Below are 13,370 nucleotides of genomic sequence, written 5' to 3' on the forward strand. Positions count from 1 at the left end.
GAAGGGGCTCGGATCTTAAAGTGACGGTGGAGTCTGGTCCGGTTCAGCAGCTGGCGTTGGCCCTCGAGCCGCAGGGCCACCCCCCCCCCCCCTGTGCGGGGTCCCGAGGGGTCTGATAGTCCCGCTGTATGGATTGACACATCCGTGCTCTGTGTCACACCCGTACATCGATTTGCAGGGGTGCAGTGGAAGACCACAGATTGATATCTGTTGACCGTTTGTTGGGCTATTGTTGAAGCTAGGAGTTCAATGAACCGCATTTGAGCAGCACTACCAATCAAATGAGTTTTACTAAAGAGTGTATTTAGCTAGAATTGTACTGCAAGGTCTTTGACATCATGTTCCTTTCTGCTCCTCTGCAGGTGAATCCACGTTCCAGGATGACCACGGACCGCCAGTAGCCAGAGTGAGTATCTGTTTCCCCCCCCCAGTCCCCATACACTCTTCTTCCTTAGCTTTAAACGCTACGGCTGTCCTTTATCCACATATATTATCTATCTGCTCTCCTCCGAGCCCCCTCCCCTTCCCAACGCACAACCCAAGTCACTTCTGACCAAAGATGACAGGAGTTTGCTCTCTGTGTGAAGGAACTTTGTACGAACTTGTTCTCAATCTCTACCAGACATGGATTCAGAGCGCCAGTGAAAACACACACACACACACACACACACACACACACACACACACACACACACACACACACACACACACACACGGGGCTGACACAGGATCCTTGTATTCAGCCAGCTGCATGTCTCTGCTCTCTTTAATGCTTTCTTTCTTTCGATACTTTGTTTGGGCCTGCTTGAATCTTGATCTATTTGAAGCCAGTGTTTAACTCTTCTTATTCAATCATTGTGTTTAATCCACCGTTTCCTTCAGGCTCTTTGAGTTTTGATAGATTGACTGAAGCAGTAGTTTACATTTCGGAAAGAAACGTTTGCCGACAATTGGTTTGTTGACGGTCTTTGCGGCTGCCTGGAGTGGGTTTGTTCACAAGTGCCTATTGTCTGCAGCTACGTTGGCCGACTCCCATGGAACAGTAGCCATAGGCTCACCGCTTGACAAGGGGAAATGGCTGGAATTCCAGGCAGGTGCCATCTGAATGAAATATCACAGCTATGGAACTGTTCATGGCCACATAAAAGCCAAAAAGGACTCGGTTAAAATGAACTCTCACTGGATGTTTAATGCCTCAATAGCTGCTTATTAACTTGAGACCCCGTCACCTCCTCCGGACACCTAGGCTCATGCCTTTGCTGAAAGCGCTAACTTCTTTTAAAAAGTTAAAAGACAAACCAAAAACTTGAGCAGATGTGTGTAAAAGCCCATTATATTTATAGGAACAACTTTTTATGTCCCACAGCTATTAGATGTTGAGAGAATCCTGGGTCAAACAGCACATTGTGCAACAGAACCCTAATCACAGAAATGAATACAGTACACACACACACACACACACACACACACACACACACACACACACACACACACACACACACACACACACACACACACACACACACACACACACACAGACAAATGCACACAAAAGAAAATGACATAGAAACTTCAGTTAACGTAAGGCCAGAGAGAGAGAGAGAGAGAGAGAGAGAGTTTTTTTTACTCTACAACACACAGCGGGCTGAATTTAGAGTTTTTAACTTTTATCATCAGCAGGAAGTGCTATCCTGCGAACACGGTATGTTTATCATCAGCCTGCTTTATTGTGATTGGCCGAGGAGTCTGTGGAGACTTGGCAGGCCGCGCAGCAATCAGACGGCTAGGCAAACAAACAGCTCACTGTCTGCTACGCTTTTCCCAGCATTCAACTCATTAACTTAAACTACAAAGTAAAACAAGCAAAAAACCTGATCTAATATGGTTGTGTGTTGGTTTATTCACCCTTTGGTTGATAGTGTTCTCCCCCATTAGGACATCACAGGGGGTGCGGTTGGGGGGGCTGAGAATGACAAATTCCTGGTCAAGTTAGGACACACGTACACAGACCCGTACACACAAACACGCACTCTAGGAAATCTGCGATGACATAAAGATAGCACGCCCTCATCAGAATAGTTTGGTGTTTGTTCTTCAGCTTTCTCTCTTCATTGCTATAAGAATGTCCTATCTTCAAGCATAAGTATCCCTAACTTCCGCAAAGACTTCAGCGGGATGTGCACTTTGTTTTAGCAAGCTGGGATTGCTGCGAGGGTGGGATAGAAAGTTTGAACGTAGCTCCTCAAACACCGACTTGTAAGCTACGAGCAATCACAGCAAACGCCTGAAAGCCAATTCGGCTACGACCGTCTGCTAAATACATTACATGTCAATGTGAAAAACACATGCAAATACTAGGATGGCGTAAACTGGTTCTCTCCCACTAGCAGGGACACACACATCGATTCAGGGCCCCAGCCGAGGTCAGGATCAGATACATGGGAGATAATGACACACCTGTCTGAAAGGGTCAAGCACTGGCCCCCTAACCCCTGGCCTTCCCAGCCTCTCCTTCCCGAAAGCAGTTAAACAGTCAAGAGTGTAAGCAGTCTGTAAATCTACTGCCAGTCGGTTAAAGCCACCCATTCCGGGTCTCCCCAAAGATTGGTTGCTATTAATATCGTCGCTGCAAGAGACTTTACTTTTTGAATGATTGCTGTCACAGACCATTTGTTTCTTATGTATTTAATGATAGGCCTACTTCCAAACGTCTGATGTTTTTCTTGTCAGTGCGGTTGACCACATTGGCAAGGCGTTGGCGCGGCGGGGCAAAGTCTGACAAACGTTTTGCATCCGTTTTTTTTATTTTGTCGGCGCTTGATTGGCTAGGGAACATGTCATTGATAACTATATCTTGGTCCAACAACGGTTTTTGGTGGATTCCAAATGGGACAGAATTTCTCTGTTATCCATCATCAAACAGTCCCATAGAGAAAGCATTGGCTCATTCTGATGCAGAAAACCATGTGACATAAATCTCATTCAGGTCCGTCAATAGCAAAAACACAATCAGCTCATCATATAGCAGTAATCCAGGCACAAAAACATCAAAACACAACAAGGGAAAACGCTGCATGCAGCTCTATTCCTCTGCCCACGGCATCCTACTTCTCATGGCTCAACTAGCCTCCTTGGTCCACACTGAAAGCAGACAGTGCTGGTCATTCTAAGAAGCGGCTTAGGGGTGGTTGCCCAACCGCCATGTGTTCAACACACCTGTTCCCACACATTCTCTCCTCCTCCTTTTCAAACATGTAGAATCAGCCCTGCCTTCCTAAGTCGACAGCAATAACACACATGCTTTGAATGGTGAAACACTATGTGTGTGTGTGTGTGGGGGGGGGGGGTGTTTGATGACTCCAAAACAAAGGCATTCGTCAATGCTAAAATCTATTCAGCGCAAACATTGAGTCATATCGTCTCATTAACGACATAGGGATGTGTGTGTGTGTGTGTGTGTGTGTGTGTGTGTGTGTGTGTGTGTGTGTGTGTGTGTGTGTGATGCCCCTCGGGCTGAATGCACGACAACAGATCAGAGGTTAACGGCAGATGAGGGAGGTTAGAACTGGAAATAAATTGGAGAAAGAAGGTCATAGTTATATTCTTACACAATTTACATCGCTGTTATCGTCCTCAAACTCATTCCTCTGTGATTGCCTCCATCGCGCTATTTGTCGTTCCATTGGTTCCAAAAGGCTCACACTAATTAGACTTCATCGCTGGGGGTGGCCTGCACAACAAAACACAAAGAAAGTGTTTTGCCGAACAAAATGAAATAAATTAAAAAATGATGCATCATCCAATGTGTTCTGTATTATATATCATTGTATAACACATTCATCTCACTCAAGCTTGCAGGGATTAAAGGTAACAGATACAAAGTGATTTCATTTGGTGGAGCTCTCATTTTCCCTCCTTTTATCTCTCTGTTTGTCTGGTGTTGTGTGATATTTGTGTGCGTGGGTTTACGTGGGTGCCTGCGTGTGTGTGCGCTTGTTTGTGCATATGCGTGTGTGTGCGTGTGCGTGTGTGTGTCCAGGTGCTGCCGTTCCCGAGTCAGGTGGTGTATAACCGGGTGGGGAAGTGTGGCAGCCGGACGGTGCTGATCCTGCTGCGGCTGCTGTCGGAGAAGCACCAGTTCAACCTGGTCTCCTCGGAGATCCACAACCGGACCCGCCTCACCAAGCACGAACAGGTGGGTGTGGCCCCGCGCTGTAACGTTACTGTGACTCGCCTCAACATCTTCTCACCTTGTTGTTCTGATTCCCGATCGTTTTAACCCAATCAAAAGCCCTCTTTGGTCTGTGGCTGTGGATCACTAGACAGCCAGACCAGGACAAAGAGGGCGTTTGGCCTTTAAACATGTTGGACTTGAAAAAAAAACAGGCCCAGAAATATCTGCAGCTCATAAGCCAGCAATCTCTAGTTCCAAGTGGGGTCCCCACCCCAGGGTTAGAAATCAATGTCCTCACTCAGTGGAAATGTATACACTTCAGCTCGTCCCACATATCACCCACGTCGGTGAGTCAGTAAGGCTTAAGTACAGTGACTGGAGGCAGTTATTGCGCTTCCAAGCTACTTTGCGCAAGGTGTGGTGGGAAATCGACCTTGTGAGATATATGATGAGATTGTAGTACATGCATCAATAATAAGTGCAAAAGTGCAACGGTTCCCATAATAAAGTTCTTAAAACCTTTGACAAAATAAGTGAATTACAAAATAGTCAATGTGGCCTTCAACTTCGACGGTATTATTTGTTGTGTGTAAGCAAATAAGTACCAGATTGGATCCATTTGGCCCTAGCTACTTGCTTCTCTATTTTGGGCTGGGCCAGCCCATGTAGAATCTCAGTTTTATTGCTTCCTTGAGCATCAGAGGGATCTCAGCGTGAGGCTTTATAGAGGGGGGAGCTGCCTTCGTTTAAAGCTCTCAAAGAACAATGAAGGGAAGCACCGGGGCCTTATGCAGTGGCACGGTGCTCACTGCCAGGGTTACCGGTCAGCTGGGGGGGGGGGGGGGTGAAGGGTTTCAAAACACGTGGAATGATTTAAAGGGATTAGAACGATAATCATAACCATCTGTATGCTCTGATGCCGTCCCCAATGGGGATGTTTTCTGTAAACAATGTTTTCCAAAAACATGTTACCAATAAGCCACTAAAAGTAATAATAGACCATGGGAACCGATTGTCATTTGTCATTCAACCCCGGAGGCACCAGTGCAACATTAATCCGTGTTTGACTGACATTTATGACAGACACGCGCTAGGTAGCTAGCTAGCCAGCCATAAATGTCTGCGGATCCCCGTTAGATGGATGTATATGCATAGCCACCGCTGGGCCAACGGGTGTGATGTGAATAGTCAGAGCTAATATTGGAACAGCTTGTTGTTTACCCATTCATCAAACCATGAAGAGCTGGCTCTCATGCACCGCATCGGAATGCTATTACACCGTATACTATTTATCCTCAAAACGTCACCGTCGCTATGAAATCAGCCCTGGGATCCTTACAGACTGTGTGTGTGATAGAGTGAGTGTGTGTTCATGTGTGTGCGCGCGCATGTAAGCATTTGTGTCTGTATCGACACATGTTTACAAGTTAGGATCATGTGCTGTGGAGTGCTTGTATGGAACCCTGGGGGTCTTTTGTCTCCGTGTTTGAAATGGTCCTTCGAGTGCTTGTTTACCCTATCTGCTGTGTGTGTGTGTGTGTGTGTGTGTGTGTGTGTGTGTGTGTGTGTGTGTGTGTGTGTGTGTGTGTGTGTGTGTGTGTGTGTGTGTGTGTGTGTGTGTGTTGATTTATGCAGATCCCTACACAATATTGGCTAACTATAGAGCCAGGGGATCTCATTTGCCTCTAGCCGCTGTCTGTGGCGTGACGTGGGTTTTCTCCCTGCTGGCTGGCCCAGCCATCTGCTAATGAGTTGGCCCAGAGTTGGTGCCTTCTGCTGGGGCTACATCAGACGAACAGTGGAGCTCCCTCATTCAGCTGGAACGCTGCGTCGAGACGTGGAAGAGTCCCGCCGCCATCTTGGGGGCCACTGATAGTGTCAGGACCCTGAGACTCTTTTTTTTCTTTCGAAAACAGGGCGTCTTTGTGTGTTTCGGTGGTGCATCCACACAATTGGTTCGGTGTTTTTAAATCGCTTCCCTTTTCAGTAAAAGGGTTAGAATGTACATCCTTATTGGTGGACAGATGCAATGCAGCAACGGGCCCCTGTGAACCAGGGAGCCTGAGTCACTGGCCCTTGGGGCCAACTGCTTCAAACATAGTTTGCCCGTCCTCAACCACTCAATGAGTCACTAGTGAACAACACGCAGCTCAGATCTACCGTTAGTGGCATGTGTCTGACATATCAGTGGCATGTGAAATGACATGGCCGTGTTGTTTATAGTGTCCATTTGGCCCCAACACAGGCGTGGACACTCAGTTCGTACACTCTGTGCGAACTTCTACACTGTGCGTATTTCAGAGGGGCCCGACACGCAACAAATCACTGCATGACCTGCGCGCAAGGGCCCTGATGAAGTCATTCTGGTTTTCACAGTCAATAGCAGTCAGGTGTAAGGAGATACAGAGAAGAACATAGAAGAATAAGGGGCCCAATCTTGCATCCGGCGCAATTTACTTTCTACACTGACGCATGTCTCGTTGCTAGTTTGCAACTGTTGCAGAGGGTTCTATTCCCTCCACCACCATGCGTCGGTAAATTAGGGAATGATCTTGCGCCCCAAGGGGCGGTTCGGCGAAAGGAGGAGGCGTGTTCTGGCGCAAACGTTCCCTGGTGCTATTTTGCAGTTTCAGAAAACAATTGCACCACAAACCAGGAAATACCTGGGTCAAAGTCAGTGGTGCGTTGTTTAGATGCTATTTTAAGGGCGCATGCATAATTTAGCTTGTGCACCTCGCGCATACACTTTGCTTCTCTCATCTACCTAGCCACACATTCTTGGTAAATTATTTGGGAAAGAACAGCTGATACAGCGGTAATAAGTTGTACTTTTAAATCAATGCATCTGCAAACACCGTACAGCAAACACATATTTTCTTGACACAGACATTGTATACAAGCCCATAACTTTTAGGATTGATGAGTATTGGATCGTTTGAAAACATTGTTTTACCACGAGTGAGTGTTACGAAGAATGAATGATTGCGGGCGTGTGCGTCAATCTGTTTAAATACACGCAAACTACACTTAACGCATAATACAGTCCATGGAAATGTATGTTAACAGGGGGGGACACGTGCATATTAGGAACACAAGTCGATAACGATAATGCATACATTACTGGAAGAAACAATGTTTGTTAATTTGTTGCGTACATCATTAAATCGAACCACAGTTACCGCATATCATATGTGTGTTGAGTTTTCTTTGAAATTTATTTGAGGACTGAAGTTGTGGAAGAAAACGCTATTCCATGTGTGAATTAGGCCATATTAATTGGCCATAAACTGAGCCATTTGAAGTTTGAAATTCATGTGGTCATGCATCTGTCTCAACGGAGACTGCAAACGCGCAAACTGCAAAAAAAACGTCATAATATCAACCCGTCAAGTTCAAATGCGCTCATGGCTCTTAAAGGGGATGGGAGATGGCACTCTCATTGGTTTATTGCACGTTACGCCCAAACCACACCTGCCGGTAATTAGGCTACTTCAGACCAACCCTTTTTAGATTTGCGCCGGGCGCAAGAGTAATTTATGAGCCGGTAAAATAGCAACATCGCCATAGAACCGCCCACAAAGCTACTTGCGCTTGGCGCTTCTCACTTTGTTTCAGACCCGTTAGAATAGGTCCCCATGTGTCGTTGGTTCTAGTTCTGGGTTTGTTGTTTCGTTTTGATATATCTGTATTTATTTTAGCTTTGTTTGTCAAGTGTATTTATTTTTTAGGATGTTTTTTTTGTTCAATTAGTTTCAAACCATTTCGGTTGTAGCTTCTTTGGCCGCGTTTGGGTTTGGTCGCGTTACCCCGCTTCACATGAGAGCGACAGTTGAAGGCGAGGGCAGCAGCCAGGAGCTTCCCCGGGGCTCAGCTCCCCCCCCCCCCCCCCCCGTCTCCGTCTCCGTCTCCCCTTTGATGAGCCTCTGTGTGTGTGGAGCTAGAGCGGTGGGCTGGGGGCTCGGCGGTGGGGAGGTGGAGGTGGAGGTGGGGCTGGGGGGGCGTAGCGCTGGTATGCTAGGAATCCCAGACCGTCCTTCACTTTCCCTCAGTCCCTTGAGCCGCCGCCCCGCCCCCCACCCCCACCATTTTCCAGACGGACTGAAAGGGAAAGGAGGGGAGGTGCAACCGCGCTGGAACACGCACACACACACACACACACACACACACACACACACGGATATATACACACATGCACGTGGTACCGGTATGTGAATGGCAGAGGCACAACGGTTGTGGTCTGTGTGATAAATGAAAAGAAGCCCGAAAAGGATTTCAAAGGACAAACAACAAAAACTAAATCAAACCACGCACTGAACCATCGGTTTTTCATTCAGTTATTTGGAGAAACATCTCCCTCAGTAAGTGAGTTTGTGGAAATGTACTGAGTTTGGAGAGGTGGGCGGGGGGGGGGGGGGGAGCTGGTGGGGCAGGGGGTCGCGTTAAGCCCAAATCTGACTGGGAGCCATAGATGCACCGGGCTGTGTACATAAACACGCTGAAATATCAGAGTTTCTTTCTGAATAGTCCTGCTATGACGCAAGAGTGACCCGCACACATTATAAAGTACAAAAATGCTCCTGATCAGTACAGCAGTGCCAGTAACGCTCTTGGAAATAATATGCATCCAAAGTGACTCAACTTCTGGTTGGTGACTCGTGGGGACTTAAAGACAGGGCCTGTGTGTGTCATCTTTGTGATTGAGTGTGTCACTCATGAATGTCGGAAATAAACTAAATGAATGAATTGCTTGGCGCCCAGACAATGTCTTGTGGTGGCAAAATAGGCCAGACTGTTCATTATATGGCCTTTGCCATTATTTTAGCCTTTGTGGACATGCTTGCTGCGATTATGAATACCACGGTTGATGTCATCCGCAAACACAGTGTTCGAGCATTTGTCTTTGTGGTGATAGTCATGAGTTGTAGGGGCCTTGGATACAATAGGGCAAAATTGAAATAACATTGGGTAGAAATTTATATTCGGCTTTGCTACGTCAAACAGCTACGTAGTATCTTTTCCAAGGACTCACCTGATTGGCTAACTGGGTGGCGCCAGGTCCCGCCTCCCAAACTTGGAAAGCCGGGATAGCTTTGTCTTCCATAAGAGTTTCCTGGAATTGTCGGTGGAAAAAACTGGGAAGAAAAGACGTAGAATGTTAGATGTAGAGTTATTTCAGACTGTGTGACCTTTCATGAGGTTGGGATATTTACAGTGTGTAAAATCTGAAACTATAGCAAAAAAAAAATCTAGACTTCTTTGTAATTGCTCCTAAACATTTTAGAGGAACTAAAAACTGTCAGGGACCATTTCTGCAAAATTCTCAGAAATAGTCGTGACCACAATCAAAGAACCTGTCAGACACAATATTTTACAACGACCATTCTGACATCTGAAATTGAATCAGACGGCGTCTTTTGACATGGATGGTGTGTTTCTAAATGTTTTCAGTAAGCCCTCCTCAGCCTCCACATCCCCATATCCCCTCAGTGCTGAAAGGAGACACATGGTCTGAGTTACATTCTATCACTGCAGTGCTGCAGCCAGAGCCTCCTGATTTTCCACCATGACGTGTCCTACTGGCCCCTACAATGGAGATAGATCTGCTGCTGCTCACTCGACATTTGAAGAAAAAAACGAAATGAAGATAAATAACAAGTGATGGATTCACCAAAACATTTCCCACTAAGACCCTTTCCACAGAAGCCTACTGAATATTCAGTCCTGCACTGTGTTTGGTAGCTGGCTTGGTTCCCAAATACACTGTTGAATGTCTAATATAAATTGTGTATGTGTGTGTGTGTGTGTGTGTGTGTGTGTGTGTGTGTGTGTGTGTGTGTGTGTGTGTGTGTGTGTGTGTGTGTGTGTGTGTGTGTGTGTGTGTGTGTGTGTGTGTGTGTGTGTGTATTTATAGGTGGATCTCATAAAGAACATCAGCAACATGCCACAGCCGTTCCTCTACACGCGGCACGTTCACTTCCTCAACTTCACCAGGTAATGGTTTTCTTTGTGCCATTAATTTCATCCTTCAGATCTCCTCAAATCTAGAGTTCAAACCCTAAGTTCTCCATTTATCTAACCAAATTCCCAACGGTATGATAGCCTGGGTATACCCATGCTGCCTTGTGCGCGAATTTCATTTCATGGTCATTTTCATTTCACGCTCATTTTTCTCATTTAGTTTTTGTTTTAAAAGCACTTATTTTGAGAGCCTCTACCCCAATTTCGTTGCACTTTGTGCAATGACAATAAAGAGATTCTGATTCTGATTCTAAACAGCCTGGATTCCATGGATCCGATTTTCGCCTGAGATAGGGAACCAATCACAGAACGGGGAGAGACGGCAAGACGATGACGACGTCTATGCATATACGATGACAACCTTAATGCATATACATGCATTAAGGTTCACCTTGTATTTAGCGTAAAAAATGCCTAAGCCAAATAAATGTTAGAGATTATGGAATAATGTTAGTGATTATGGAATGTAAAAAGCACTCTGATTGGCTTAGGATATAGCCAATGAGGCGAAGTGAATCAGCAAAGTTAGGAGAGCAGAGTTAGTTTAATTTGGCCCAAATATGATATATATATTTATGTATGTAAACAGATATATGTATGTATAATGTATGAGGCTAGCGATATCGAACACCGAACGTCCTCCGTCACCAGGTTTCGGGTGGAGGAGCCCGTCTACATCAACATAATCCGGGACCCGATCAACCGCTTCCTGTCCAACTACTTCTTCCGGCGGTTCGGGGACTGGAGGGGGGAGCAGAACCACCTCATCCGCACGCCGGGGATGAAGGACGACGAGAGATACCTGGTGAGGCGCTCGGTCCCGCTGTCTCTCTCCGTCTCTCTCTGCAGGAGCTGAAGGTAGCTCTGGGTGGAGGTGTCTGACACATGACTGGACCCTATCTCTCTGGATGATCTGGTCCGTCTGACTGTCGCTCGGTCTGCCGCGGTGACTATCACTCTGTGGGGCTGCTGCCTGTCTGGCCTCGTTTGCTACGTGTGTCAGTTTAATTAAAAGGAACCAGTTTGTGTTTTTGTCTTCAAACGAGCTAAAGGAATCGGGGGAGGATGAAACCCGTTACGGCTTGTTGAGAAACCACACCCGTGAAAACGGGGATAAACAAAGACAAGTGTTAAATGCTAAATCAAATACAAACAGTGTTTACCATATTTCTATATAAATATGTACTAAAAGAAGTAGCGATGCTGCTGATATTCAACATCTTCAAGGGAAATAATACATTTGTATCTTAAGGGAAGACAAGTGAAATAAAACGTTTGTACAAGCCTATCCTAATACATAGATAAAGATATTATAGGATCCAGCTTATACCCTATGCTTACAATTTATAAGCCAATATCTGCCTGTCTGCCTGGTGTATAGTGCTGGTTACTAAGTCTTTAAATAAGATGTAATTATCTTTACATATGGTATCCTCTGAAGACAGACTGTAAATTGATAGTAAGATCCTGTCGGGCATCGAGACTGGAGTCTAACCACATCACAATCTCATCCCCGGAATACTCCGCCACGCAGTCTGCCTGTGTGCTCTCCAGAATACCCTGGCTCAGAGTGAGGAGACCACTGCCAATAAGTGTCTCGCCGTTTCATTTTGACGCGGTTTTATGGCTCAGTCTGTTTCAGTTTGAAGCCCCCGTTCCGTTTAATTGCTGTCTCTGTGTGTCTCTGTGTGTGTGTGTGTGTGTGTGTGTGTGTGTGTGTGTGTGTGTGTGTGTGTGTGTGTGTGTGTGTGTGTGTGTGTGTGTGTGATGGAGTGCAGCTGGTGCTTAAAGGTGCGTTAGGGCGACATCTAGCAAGTGATAGGAATGGGATGAGATGGGCAGAGTGCCAGCTCACGTACCTGTGGCCAAGGCATAACAAAGCCCAGGGAGACATGCTCCACGTCTGGGGTGAACGGGGGAAACCTTCCTGACGCTTGGAATGCTTTTGGTCAAGGAAGGTTAACTATTTGTTTGTATTCACTCCCTAACAATTAATCAGTTGGATTTCCTGCCTGCGCGTTAATAACAGGCACATGGCTGATCTCTGGGAAAGAGGGGAAGGGGGGGGGGGGAATTCTGAGTTTTGACAGGCCTTCGCAATTAGGTACAGCAATAATTGGCCCAGAGTTTGAGACCATGTAAGTTGTGTCCTTTTTGTAGAAGGGACCCTCACAGCCTTTCCAGAGTCCGTAGAAATGCCTGGTTCACCTTCCCTATGGGGGATATTGTCACATCATAAACATGGCATGTGATTCTACCTGTGTTTGTTTGTTACCTATCGTGTGTGTGTGTGTGTGTGTGTGTGTGTGTGTTGACTTGCTATTCTCTCTTTGCCTCTCTTATTGCATGTTTGCCGAGGCTTCAGTCCAAAACAATAGATTATATAATGTCAGGTGCTCTTGAATAACACCTACCTATGTGAGTGTGGATTGTGTGTGGATTGGCTCTGATTGCCTGGTGCAATGCAGTCTTGGCAGCCGAGCCAGAAGGCAGGTCAGGGCAACTATAACCCTAAACAAGTCTGATGTGACTTGACGCAGCAGTGTTGTTGAGCCAACATCAATCACCCACTCAATAAGTGATTGATTATGGTTCCGAACAATGATCGGAACAAGAGCGCCGAAGCATCACACAAGAGAAGCAAAGCGCGGCATTTCGGGCCTGCAGACAGAAAAGAAACCAGCCAAGTACAAATGCAGAATAAAGTCGACAGAGGTTTTCTATGGACTCTAATGGAGAAGATGAAAAAGGTTAGAGCTATGAACTGTAAACTTGGTCATTGGCTCGACTTATCACACGGTAGAAGATGTTTCTTGGGACGTTTGGGGAGTTGATTATTTTCAACTCAAACTGGTGATGATTAGGTAGATAACATGTGTTGCCATGGTTTCTGGACCAACTTCTGGAGCTGCGAGGGGCCCTTCTTCGAAAACGACATAACTCAGAAGGTCACAAACTCCGGGGAAAACGTTACTGCACCTGATTGCGAGGGCCTGTCAGAACTACAGTCAGAAGGACACCAAACCCCCCCCCCCCCTAGCTCCCCTCTTTCCCAGAGGTCACCTGACAGCCATATGCCTGATATTAAGCCTGCAGGCGGGTTGGCCCACTGTGTGATCGTGAGTGAGTGAGCGACTACAAGGACAAATAGCTGTCCTTGACCCAGGACATTCCCAAT

At 46.3% G+C, this 13,370-nt stretch overlaps 1 protein-coding gene across 2 annotated transcripts in view; it reads left to right on the plus strand.

Annotated features, from left to right (window-relative positions):
* Positions 1-13,370, plus strand: part of usta (uronyl 2-sulfotransferase a) — a 53,424-nt gene that overhangs the window by 31,340 nt on the left and 8,714 nt on the right. For both annotated transcript variants that reach the window (XM_060041531.1, XM_060041532.1), the window contains 4 exons: positions 363-406; positions 4,040-4,195; positions 10,086-10,165; positions 10,844-10,997. In XM_060041531.1, coding sequence (XP_059897514.1) covers positions 363-406; positions 4,040-4,195; positions 10,086-10,165; positions 10,844-10,997 — 434 coding nt within the window. The remainder of the gene's footprint in view (positions 1-362; positions 407-4,039; positions 4,196-10,085; positions 10,166-10,843; positions 10,998-13,370) is intronic.

This window comes from Gadus macrocephalus, chromosome 21 (assembly GCF_031168955.1).
Source record: "Gadus macrocephalus chromosome 21, ASM3116895v1".
NCBI classification, from domain to species: Eukaryota; Metazoa; Chordata; class Actinopteri; order Gadiformes; family Gadidae; genus Gadus; species Gadus macrocephalus.